The sequence below is a fragment of the Nycticebus coucang genome, chromosome 4, assembly GCF_027406575.1.
Source record: "Nycticebus coucang isolate mNycCou1 chromosome 4, mNycCou1.pri, whole genome shotgun sequence".
NCBI lineage: Eukaryota > Metazoa > Chordata > Mammalia > Primates > Lorisidae > Nycticebus > Nycticebus coucang.
In genome coordinates this window covers 97,129,619-97,143,013 of record NC_069783.1, presented here as the reverse complement: position 1 = coordinate 97,143,013, position 13,395 = coordinate 97,129,619, and the positions used below count along the sequence as shown (strand labels likewise).

The 13,395-nt window shown below is 39.3% G+C and overlaps 1 protein-coding gene across 1 annotated transcript in view; it reads right to left on the bottom strand.

The window, feature by feature from the left end:
- SLC9A2 (solute carrier family 9 member A2) overlaps positions 1-13,395 on the bottom strand; it is a 109,932-nt gene that overhangs the window by 70,367 nt on the left and 26,170 nt on the right. The window contains exon 2 of the mRNA XM_053589892.1: positions 1,359-1,822. Within this exon, the coding sequence (XP_053445867.1) occupies positions 1,359-1,822 (464 nt within the window). The remainder of the gene's footprint in view (positions 1-1,358; positions 1,823-13,395) is intronic.

Genomic DNA, 13,395 nt, shown 5'->3' with positions numbered 1-13,395 from the left:
TGTGGCTCAGTGGGTAGAGCACTGGCTCCATATACTAAGGATGGCGGGTTTGAACCTGACCCCAGCCAGCTAAAACAGCAATGAGAATTGCAACAAAAAACAGCTGGGTGTTGTGGTGGGCACCTGTAGTCCCAGCTACTTGGGAGGGTGAGGCAAGAGAATCATTTAAGCCCAAGAGTTGGAGTTTACTCTACCAAGAGCAAAAGGGTGAGATTCTGTCTCAAAAAAAAAAATAATAATAAGTTATTTAAGCACACCTTACCTAATCTTTCTCTGCTTTATACAGGCACCTGCCACAACACCCAGCTATTTTTTGGTTGCAGTCGTCATTGTTGTTTGGCAGGCCCGGGCTGGATTTGAACCACCAGCTCAGGTGTATGTGGCTAGTGCCTTAGCCACGTGAGCCACAGTCACCGAACCTCTGCTTTATTTTTTTACCCTATTCCTATAGGAAAAACAACTGTTTCATAAGCTGTCATATAGACCTGAGAACATGAGAAGGACCCACCAAATGTTATGGGCTGTCACTGCCTCACCTTCACTACTGCAGAACTGTGGCTAACATAACACAGTACCACGCATGCCAACTAATTGACTTATCTAGCCAGCATCACTTGGGTGTCTTTAACTGGTAGAGGTCAAGCTCTTTGTAAGATTTGTGGCTGGGTGGGGAGGCTCCTTCAACCCTCTGTCCATCCTTGCCTACATTCAGAAGACAGAGTAGATATAAATTCTGCTATCAATAAGATCATAAAAGCTCCTGACTCTAGTTATATAATTAAAAATAATTTGCATTTCCTGAATAAATACCTATTTATGAGAAAATGACAAGGACCAGAAATGTGCTAGTTGAGCAGTCACAGAAAGTGAGCAGTGAGCGTGTGACAAATAATTTCCCGAAATTTTCCTAATTTCCCTAAAACCATTAACATAATAAATGAACCCCAGAAAGAGAATGGCCCTGAGCAGGAATTATCATTTCACCTGCCTTATAACACACCGTGTACTGGCAGCATTATTTCTCACAAAGAACACTTTGGAAAGTGCCAAAAATATAAATCTGCCGAGGTACCAAGGTCCTAATCACGTATATGTTCTTCTGGCATAAATAGGGGCTGGTAAGTGGGGCCAGCTACATACTTGCGAGGGGAGTGCAATGTGAAAATGAAGGTCCAATAATGAATAAAAAAAAAATGGATTGAGAATTTTGAGATAGTAACATCACGGCACTAAAAAAGCCCCATACGACTAAGTAAGGGTCCTGCGCAGCTGCTGCTGACGCCGTCCCCTGAACCACTGCAGCCACCCGGGTGGCCCCACGCGCCCCTGCGACGCAGCGCCCAGCAGGTGCCACTCACCACTGTGACCGCGTCATTCAGCAGGGACTCTCCGAACACCAGGATGTAGAGCTGCTCGTTGACGTGAATGTTTTCGAAGACAGCGAGCACAGCCACAGGATCCACTGCTGAGATGAGGCTGCCGAAGAGCAGGTTCTGGAGCAACGTGATGTCGCTGAGGCCGAACGCTTCGATCTGGCAGATGGCGAACAGAGACACCCCGATGCCAATGGAGTTCCACAGGGTCCCTACCACAGCGTACCAGAAAATGGTGCCAATGTTCTCAAAGAACGGCCGAGTGGGCATGAAATAGCCGGCATCGAGCACGATGGGCGGGAGGAGATACAAAAAAAACACATCCGTCTTCATCGCGGGGGGAGACTTCTCGTCCACACCAAAAATAATCCCGCCCAGCAGCAGGCCAACCATGATGAGAAGGCAGCTCTCGGGCACTATGGTGGGCAGCTTGTGATAAAGATGGAAGCCTGTTGAGTGAAAGATAAAGACACCCAATTTGGATTATATTATATAGCAATTTTGGAGATGGGAAATTGATTCCCTTTGATTGAATCAGTGGGTCCCATTTTCCCATCTCCCAGGTCAGTATGACTGGTTGGAGACTGGCTTTGCAGGCTACCATGTAAGCCAGAGGATTCCTTTAAAACTGTTCATAAAATACACTTAGGTACAAATTTAACTTTAAATTGGAGTTAGAATGGTATAGTTACACCTTACCTATATAGTATACGATTGTTATTTTTTTTAAATGCCTATTGAGTTTTTTGTAAATAGTGGGGCTGTGGAAATGATATAATAATGCAATTTTATGTTGCAAATGATTTAGTGATTTCCAAAACCTTTTCAGTCATAACATCTCATTTAATTTTCACAAAAAACCCTAAGAAGCATATCAGGCAGTTATTGTCACACTTTTTTTAAATGTCAGATTAATATGAGGGTACAAATGATTAGGTTACAATGTTTGCATTGGTTAGGTAAGGACCCTGTTGTAGTTGTGTCTTGTACCCAGGAGGTGTGTCATATACCCTTACATTGTGCCCATTAGGTGAGAGCACACCAATCCCCCTCCCTTCTTCCCTCTACCTCTCCACTCTCACCCTCTCCTGTCCCCTCGGCCCCCAACTTGAATTGAGTCGAGTTTTTCTCTTGGGTAGGCGGGCACAAGCTGATATACTGGCTTCATATTAGTATTGAGTACACTGGATACTTGCTTTTCCGTTCTTGTGATACATTACTGAGAAGGTGTTTCAACTCCACTCAGGTTACTATAAAACATGTAAAGTCTCCATCTTTTTATGGCTGAACGGTATTCCATGTATACACATAATACAGTTTGTTAATCCATTCACGGGCTGATGGGCACTTGGGTTGTTTCCACATCTTGGTGATTATAAATTGAGCTGTGATAAACAGTCTAGTGCAAATGTCTTCAACTTTCTTTAAGTGTAAGAGAAGAGAGCCAGGGTCTCAGAAAGGTGATTACCTCCCAAGCCAGTTTTTGGATGACTATTTTCATCTTTGGCATTCAGGAACATTTGTAACTTATTTATTTTAATTTCAGATTCTTATAGTTGGAATTTTGAATGTGTTTAGTTTGGAGATATGTGCTCCTTGAGAGACAACCAAATCAAGATGCCCTGAGTAATCACTGTATGAGGGACATGAACATACCATGACCTCTATTCTCAAAGGGTTCCCTCCCAATAAAGTTCCTAAAGTATGTTTAGAATTAACTCTTAATACAAGGCCAGGTGTGAGGCATGAAGAGTGTTGGAGGAAATGGAAACATGAAGGAAAACACCGCTGTTCTAATTCACAGTAGAGCCCAGTGTGGCTTTAATACAGAGAACATGTTAGGGAGAGGCTTTTAGCCAGAAAAGAGGGAAATGTATGTTGGGCCAATACATGGGGACAACATGGGAAAGTGACTTAACCCATGCTGGACACGGCGTAAGTGCTTACTTGCAAGGCAGCAGCGAGTCACCCCAAAGGTATTTAATAGATTTTAGGATCGAAGCTGAATACAAGAATGCTATGGTTTAACTGTGTCCCCTCCAAAGTATAGGTATTGCCAATGTGATAGTATTAAAAAGGAGAACTTTTCAGTGGTGACTAGACCATGAGGGCTCCTTCGCATTAATAGGATTAAGGCTCTTAGAAAACAGGCTTCCAGATGGTTAGTTGATCAGCTTGCTTGTCTGCTCTTGCTTGTCCTTCTGCATTCTACCTTTTGAGGATGTGACAAGAAGGTCCTTACCAGACACCCAAGGCCTTAATCTTAGACAGTGAGAAAATAACTATCTCTTCTTTAAATTACCTAGTTTATGGTATTTTGTTACAGCAGCAAAACCAGACTAAGACTGGGGGTTCCATAAGATTATAATGGAGCCCCAGGATTCCTCTTACCTAGTGACATCTTAATGATCCTGACCCTGGGTAGACCTGGGCTAAAGTGTGGGTTTATATCTTCATTTATAACAAAAAATTTAAAAAGTAAAAAAAAATTAGAGTGAAGAGAATAAGGACATAAAATATTTTTGTACATTTGTATGATAGTTTGTTTTTTAAGCTAAATGGTATTACTACAAAAGAGTCAAAAAGTTAAGAAAATTTAAAAATTCATAAAGTAAGAAGTTCTGACAAGCCTAGGCTAATTTATTATTGAAGAAAAAAACTAATTTTTAATAAATTTAGTGTAGTCTAAATGTACAGTGTGTATAAAGTCTACAATACTACACGGTAATGTCCTTGGCCTTCACATTCACTCATCCCTCACTCTCTGACTCACTCAGAGCAATTTCCAGTCCTGCAAGCTCTACTCATGGGAATTGCCCTACTCAGGTGTACCATTTTTATCATTTATACCAGTTTTTTACTGTACTTTTTCTATGTTGAGGTATATTTAGATATACAAATATTTGCTATTGTGTTATACAGCTGCCTACAGTATTCAGTACAGTTACATGCTATACAGGTTGTGACTTTACTGCGTACTAATCATAGTAGACTATACCGTATACCCTAGGAGTGCAGCAGACTATGTGTGAGTGAACTCTACAGTGCTCAAAAAACAAAATTGCCTAAGGATGCTTTTCTCAGGACGTGTTCCTGTTGTTAACCAGTACATGACTATTAAAATGATAGACTAATTCCTAGAAACTTAAAATCACAGAAGTTATAATAAGTAAATCCTTAAGAAGATATAAACCAGACTAAAACCATAGCATTAAACATCTTCTGAGCCAAAGCTATATAATTGGAATAATGTGATGAAGTTTAAAGAACTAATGTCTGGATAGTAAACTGATCATCTGTATGTTGGGCTTTCAAATCTGGTTTTGATTTTTTTATTACTAATATTACAGCTTACTCCAGCAATTGGTGGGGACTAAATGTATTCAACTGGTACAGGACTTCCTACCCATGATCTCTGTCTGTTGTGGCTTCACAGGGAGCCTCAATATGCTAGGCTAGGAATTTTCCAAGCAGGGCCTTTTCTGACTGCGTGGGGTCTGGGAGAGAGACAGAGATGGAATGAGAAATTTAGGTGCAAAGTTTTTATCTAGAGACCCGGGGAAATGGACATCTATTGGCCTGTAGTGAGACCGATAAGGCACCACTCTGAACTGAATTCTTACGAACTTTTTATTAGGATTTTAGGGGCATGAATATACAAAATAATAAAATGAGAAGTTCACAGTCTCATGACTTAATTAACTAGTTGGTCTTTTGTATAAAGAACATTTATACATTTTATAGTATATGATGTATAGTAAATGTATAGTTATGTATACATTTATGTATACATATTAACTATACATTTAACTAACTAATGTATAGTTAATTATACATTTACTATAAAGAAGGATAGTAAAGAGTAAAGCATTAAATCACAGATTACACAACACTGTGTTCTCACTATTAAACAGAAAAGTAAAAAGGACCCCTAAAAACCACATTCTTATTCCCTCATGCTGATTCCTGCTTCTATGCACATCTGTTGGGTTCGCCAATAGTAGCATTTCCAGTGCCCCAGGATCTGAGTGCAATCACCTCTTTCTGTAATGAGCTCCAACCTGAAGGTTTTTTGCTGTGGACCAGCAGGACTGCTATCTGAAGACTTCTCCCTGCCTCTCACTCTCTGCCTGTGACTGTGAACAGGTTACCAACACACCCAGGCTCCAGCTGCTCATCTGTCACATAGGGACAAATCCACCTGCCAAGTAAGAACCGTAATGACAATTGAGTTGTGGGACTCACCAGTGTGTAGTGTCAAAAGTGTCCCACATCCTTTGTTAGATAAATTCCCAAATATTTCATCTTTTTTGGCACTACTGTGAATGGGATAGAGTCCTTAATTGTTTTTTCAACGTGACTATTGTTGGTATATATAAAGGCTACCGATTTATGAATGTTGATTTTGTAACCTGAGACACTGCTGTATTCCTTGATCACTTCTAAGAGTTTTGTAGTAGAGTCCCTAGTGTTTTCCAGATATATGATCATATCATCTGCAAAGAGCGAAAGTTGGATCTCTTCTGACCCTACATGGATACCCTTGATCACCTTTTCTTCCCTAATTGCAGTGGCTAAAACTTCCATTACAATGTTAAAAAGCAATGGAGACACTGGGCAGCCTTGTCTGGTTCCTGATCTGAGTGGAAATGATTCCAGTTTAACTCCATTCAATATGATGTTGGGTGTGGGTTTGCTGTAGATGGAATCTATCAGATTAAGAAATGTCCCTTCTATACCAATTTTCTTAAGTGTTCTGATCATGAAGGGATGCTGGATATTATCAAAGGCTTTTTCTGCATCAATTGAGAGAATCATATGGTCTTTGTTTTTTAATTTGTTTATGTGCTGAATTACATTTATAGATTTAAGTATATTGAACCAGCCTTGAGACTCTGGGATAAAACCAACTTGGTCATGATGTATAATTTGTTTGATGTGTTGCTGGATTCTGTTTGTTAGGATCTTGTTGAATATTTTTGCATCTATATTCATTAGTGATAATTGGTCTATAGTTTTCTTTTCTTGTTGGGTCTTTTCCTGGTTTGGGGATCAGGGTGATGTTTGCTTCATAGAACGTGTTGGGTAGTATTCCTTCTTTTTCTATATTTTGGAACAGGTTGAGTAATATAGGTACTAGTTCCTCTTTAAAGGTTTGGCAGAACGTGTAGTCTTCCTTCTTTTTCTACCTTTTGGAACAGGTTGAGTAATATAGGTACTAATCCCTCTTTAAAGGTTTGGTAGAATTCTGATGTGAAACCATCTGGTCCCGGGCTTTTCTTTTTAGGGAGGTTTTGTATGGTTGATGCTATTTCCGAACTTGATGTGGGCTTGTTCAACATTTCCACTTGATTCTAGCTAAGTCTTGGAAGGTGACGTGCTTCTAAGTATCAGTCAATTTCCTTCAGATTTTCATATTTCTGATGTGAAAGATTTCTATAAAGAGAACTATGAAACTCTAAGAAAAGAAATAGCTGAAAATGTTAACAAATGGAAAAACATACCTATGCTCATGGCTGGGAAGAATCAACATTGTTAAAATGTCCATACTACCCAAAGCAATATATAATTTCAATGCAATCCTCATTAAAGCTCCACTGTCATACTTTAATGATCTCGAGAAAACAATACTTTGTTTTATATGGAATCAGAAAAAACCTCATATAGCCAAGACATTACTCAGAAATAAAAACAAAGCTGGAGGAATCACGCTACCAGACCTCAGTCTATACTACAAATCGATAGTGATCAAAACAGCATGGTATTGGCACAAAAATAGAGAAGTAGATGTCTGGAACAGAATAGAGAACCAAGAGATGAATCCAGCTACTTAACGTTATTTGATCTTTGACAAGCCAATTAAAAACATTCAGTGGGGAAAAGATTCCCTATTGAACAAATGGCACTGGGTGAACTGGCTGGCAACCTGTAGAAGACTAAAACTGGACCCACACCTTTCACCATTAACTAAGATAGACTCTTACTGTACAAAAGATTTAAACCTAAGACATGAAACTATAAAAATACTAGAGGAGAGGGCAGGGAAAACCCATGAAGAAATTGGTCTGGGTGACTATTTTATGAGGAGGATCCCCTGGGCAATTGAAGCAGCTTCAAAAATACACTACTGGGATTTGATCAAACTAAAAAGCTTCTGCACAGCCAAGAACACAGTAAGTAAAGCAAGCAAACAGCCCTCAGAATGGGAGAAGATATTTGCAGGTTATATCTCTGACAAAGGTTTAATAACCAGAATCCACAGAGAACTCAAACGCATTAGCAAGAAAAGAACAAGGGATCCCATCGCAGGCTGATTAAGGGATTTGAAGAGGAACTTCTCTGAAGAAGACAGGCACAGGGCCTTCAGACATATGAAAAAATGCTCATCATCTTTAATCATCAGAGAAATGCAAATCAAAACTACTTTGAGATATCATCTAACTCCAGTGAGACTAGCCTATATCCCAAGACCAGAGATGTTGGCCTGGATACGGAGAAAAGGGAACACTTCTACACTGCTGGTGGGAATGCAAATTATTACATTCATTTTGGAAAGATATATGGAGAACACTTAGAGATCTAAAATAGAACTGCCATTCAATCCTGTAATTCCTGTACTGGGCATATACCCAGAAGACCAAAAATCAGATCATAACAAAGACATTTGTACCAGAATGTTTATTGCAGCCCTATTCATAATTGCTAAGTCATGGAAAAAGCCCAAGTGCCCATCCATCCACAAATGGATTAATAAATTGTGGTATATGTACACCATGGAATATTATGCAGCCTTAAAGAAAGATGGAGACTTCACCTCTTTCATGTTTACATGGATGGAACTGGAAAATATTCTTCTTAGTAAAGTGTCTCAAGAATGGGAAAAAAAGTACCCAGTGTACTCACCCCTACTATGAAACTAATTTAGGGCTTTCACATGAAAACTATAACCCAGTTACAACCTAAGAATAGGGGGAAGGGAGAAAGGGAGAGGAGGGCGGGGGGAGGTGGGTAGAGGGAGGGTGATTGGTGGGATTACACCTGCGGTGCATCTTACAAGGATATATGTGAAACTTAGTAAATGTAGAATGTAAATGTCTTAGCACAATAACTAAAAAAACGCCAGGAGGCTGTGTCAACCAGTGTGATGAAAATGTGTCAAACGGTTTATGAAGCTAATGTATGATGCCCCATGGTCATATCAATGTACACAGCTATGATTTAATAAAAAAGTGCCCCACATTTTAGTTCCCTCTTCCTATTCTAAAAGACAAAGCAAGAGAAAACAGTTTTAAAGAAATGCACAGAAGCACGGGCTCCATGGAAGCAAACTGGAAAATGAGTGAGGCCTGTTTTTGAAGGCCCCCATTTTCTCTTCCTGCCTTTTACTTTCCTTTCACTGACACAGCCTCGGTGGCCAGCACACTCACGTGTGGGTGCTGCTCCTCTCACTATGTTGGAAGAACATTCTTAATCCCAAACCTGGAAGGTAGGAAACCATATAGATGGGAGAAAGGAAGGAACAGAGATTGCTTTAATGCATCATAGAGGCAACGTCCGCCATGCTCACACAGTACCACTGACCCTGAGCAGGAACTGGAGCAAGCTGAAACAAACCAAGTAAAATGCTGAAGAATAAATACAGGTTAGAATGAAGGGCCAGTGAGACAGAGGGCCAAAGGAGGCGTGGAGGAAGTGAGGAGAAAGAAATTCTGGTAGTAGCAAAATCAGAAAAGAACAGAAACCAATACAGGAACATTTGTTGATGAAATTATACCTTCTCATTTTTAAAAATCTGCCCTCCTTTATTTTATGAATGCTTAGGCCATTCAGAATTGATCTGAACAATCCTTTCTTGAAGTTGACGGTAGTTACTAAATCCACTGAATTGTTTCCTGGCCAAGAAGAGATGAAATGAAGGACAATCACACGTGATCTTAGTCTAGTGTTTTCTGCTGAACGTAGGCAGAAAAACAGTTTGGTGCAACGTGTTCTCTGTTGGTATGAAAAGCTTTGCGTGTAGGTGACTGTGCTTTGATGAACTACCAGAGTAAACTTCATCAGCAAAGTAATTGGTGACAACAAACATAAAATTCTTTGTAAAGTCCATTTTTCACAGAACAAACCAATTAAATCAAAAATTATAAATATGCATTCATTTATGGCTTCCCCTCAAAAAAATATTTCTTGAAAAGAAAATGACCTTGGGTAGATGAAATCTGTTTTCCCAGAATCATCATCCTGCTTAATAGTATCAAGAAATGTATGCATTAGCTTTGGGGAAAATAAATCAAATAAACTTTTAGACAACTTTGACAAGGCTGAACACAAGCTGCTGCAGGTACAATCTACTGTGTACTCCAGAGGTGGCTAACTTTTTTATGAATTTATTATATATTCTCATATTGTCCAGACAGTAATATTTTCTACTTGTAGACTTTTGAAGTCATAGACAATACTGAAATGAATGAGTGTGGCTGTATCCCAATGAAACTTTATCCATGGACATAGAAACTAGAATTTCATACAATTTTATAGGTCACATAGTATTTTCTTTGATTTGGTTAACCATTTAAAAAGGTAAACGTCATTCTTAGCCTACAAAGCCAGGCTAACAAGCTGTGTTTGGCACCAAGGCTGTAATTGACCTAGTCTTTCTGCATTTCCTGCTAACTTCTGATTATAATACACCTTGTGTCATTCAACTTTTATTACTAGGACATAAAAGTCTATGAAAATAGACATTTATAAAATTTGTTATTTTTAGTTGCAATAGAAATTCATTTAGTAGGAAGGGAAAGAGGACTGGGGGTCTCAAAATATAGAGTGAAGGCATTCCTCTCCTACAGTGAATCTAGAAAAGTGTTGAAATTAACTGGACTTAAATATAAAGATGTGCACAACTGAGAGCACTGAAATTAATTTATTATATATTCTCATTCTATAATATACATTTTTCTCATTATTTCTATAACCCATTAAATTCTGGGAGGAAAGCAAAGTGAAAAACAACACAGAAAACTTCCAGACAGCAGGACCCACCAAAGAGCAACAATGTAGAAATACAAATCATAGAACCCTACCACCACCAACAAAAACACAAAACATATCTTCAAAGAGGGCGGCGCCTGTGGCTCAGTTGGTAAGGCGCCGGCCCCATATACCGGGGGTGGCAGGTTCAAACCTGGCCCCGGCTGAACTGCAACCAAAAAATAGCTGGGCGTTGTGGCGGGCGCCTGTAGTACCAGCTACTTGGGAGGCTGAGGCAAGAGAATCGCTTAAGCCCAGGAGTTGGAGATTGCTGTGAGCTGTGTGATGCCATGGCACTCTACCGAGGGCCATAAAGTTAGACTCTGTCTCTACAAAAAAAAAAAAAATCTTCAAAGAAAAAAGTTCTCATTAACAAATAGCAAGATCAGAAATGAAAAGAGAAATTAGCAGACAGTAGTAACAAAGCCCTTAGGGTAGAAGGTACTAGCTTTAGTACTAGACAAACACAGTTTTCTAATAAATGCTCTACTTCAGAAGGGCTTGGAGAAAAAAATGATGACATTTATTGGATCAACAAATACTTGCTAAGCCCAAGTCAAGTATAGGACAAGGCCTTAAGGGTACCAAGCAAGCCTAGACAGCCGTCGTGGCTGCCTGACCCACCACTGGGTTCTGGGCTGGGCATCTTCCAAGCACGCCCTGCAAAACACTGCATTTTAAAGTAAAAAAGGTCCACAGTAAGTCATGCCTATCTGGTTAAGGACAAATAAGGTGAATATTTGTAGAATTCATTAAATTCGTGTTTGAATATTAAGAAAAATAAGCTCATTTAAGCCTAAAAATGCTGATGATAGGCATCCCAATTCACATAGCAACCAAATATAGTTTAAAACCAAATTGCCATAAGCCAGAGACAGAAACTTAAAGAAAACAATAAGAAGTGCCATTTTAATCAGATGCATCAAATTGTTATCAATACATGATAACTCCAGTGGACAAAGACTGAATAATAGAATTTATTTTTGATAATAGAATAGTATTGAGTTGTAAGGAGAGGCAGAGGGGGCCAAAACCTACCTACCTGGTACAATGAACACTATTTCCTGACTCAAGCAATATAAAAGCTATCTATGTAACAAAAACATTGTACTCCCTCAACATTTTGAAATCAAATTTTTAAAAGTAAAAGTTAAAAGGAAATATTGAGTAAATAAACAGTATAAATAAGTAGGCAAAAAATAATAAAATAAATAGAATTCAATAAATACAGCAGAATTAAATGGTATACAAAAGAACATATTAACATGTGAATATAGATTTTTCATAACATTTAATTATATGTTGGAATGGAAAGGTACACTTAACAATCACCCCACCAAAAATAGTACAGCTAAGAATGTAAAGTTTAAAAAACTCTTCCACATAATAGGTTTACAAAGAAATTAAAATAATTTTAAAAATAAAAATAAAACATTAAAAATTGTTGGGATTATTCCAAAACAGAACTTACAAGGTAATTTTTACAAATGACTTGGCAACTTGCAAAAGAATAAGAAAAACATAATAAGTTCAGTCCACCCATCCAATCTTTGAAAAGGAACAAACACAGTATTGAGCCCGTAATTGGATATTTGCTGAGTAACTTCCGTGCACAAGGCTCTGAGGGATTTGGAGTTGAACCCTGAATGGAAGCTGTCTCCAAGGAGCTTATATATCAGGTACAGAAGATAAGACAAGAGTGCGTACAAGACAGAGTGTGATAAATGCTATCAAAAAGGAGAAGAGAGTCAGGGAGTTAACTCAGACGAGGAGACTCAAGAAGAAACTGTGGAGGAGGCGGCATTAAGGTTGCTGGGCATGGATTTTTTGATTCTAAAGGGAAGGAATCACACAAGAAAGTTTGAGGAAAGGCTGGTGCCATGGGAAGGGGTGGTCTGTGTGGTTTGATTACAAGATGCATGGGCTACAGGAGGGAAGGACTAAGCAAGCAGAAAGGAGCCACAACTCTGAAGCGCTGTCTCTGCTCTGTGGGCAAGTATGAGCTGTAGACTAAGCCTCAGGGCCACCCTGGCTTCTGCACTGGAATGACAGGGATAAGCCCCTCCCAAAAGACAAGACACCAGAGACTGGGTTAGGAAATAAGGATATCAAGGCCACCCAGTGAAAGACTTCAATCAAAGGGATGTAATTAAACATCAGTGAAAATAAGAAGTTGTCTACAAACATGTGACTAAAAGGTTTAAGAACAGTCCGAATGTCAAAGGGACCTATGCACGATCCCATAAAGGAGGATTTGGAAACAGATCCATTCATCACAAGGAGAGGGGTATGACAGAATGGCAACTGACAACACCTAAAGAGAGCAAAAGAAAGAACTACATTCTTCGGCAGATGGTACACTTGGATAATTAGAAAATCCAAGAAAATCTTTGTCCATCAAGAATATTGGTTGTGAACCAATGGCTCACACCTGTATCCCTAGCATTTTGAGGTGGGTAAAATGCTTGAGCTCCAGAGTTCAAGACCAGTCTGAGCAAGAGCAAGACCCTGTTTCTACTAAAAATAGAAAAACCACCAGGGCATTGGGTGGGCGCCTGTAGTCCCAGCTACTTGGGAGGCTGAGGCAAGATGATCTCTTGAGCCCAAGAGCCTGAGATTGCTGTGAGCTATAACAACACAGCACTTGACCCAGGATGACAGAGCAAGGCTATCTTTAAGAATTAAAAAATATATAAAAGAAGATTTGTTCTGGCATTTGACAGGGAAAAAGCAGAGCAATAAAAATGATGACCCTCATTCAGTCATTTTCTTCATTCAGGATGCATTTATTTAAACCCTGCTGTGTTCTAGATCCCATATCAGGTCCAAGGGATGCAGCAGTGAATTAAGCAAAGCCTCTGCACTGGAGAGCAATCTAGTGAAGGGAAACAGAAAAGAAATCAGGCAACCAATAAATGTACAGTAGCAGATGGTGAAGGGCACCACAAAGAAAACCAAAGGGGGTGGTGAGCAGGGTGAGAGAATCCTTTCGGTT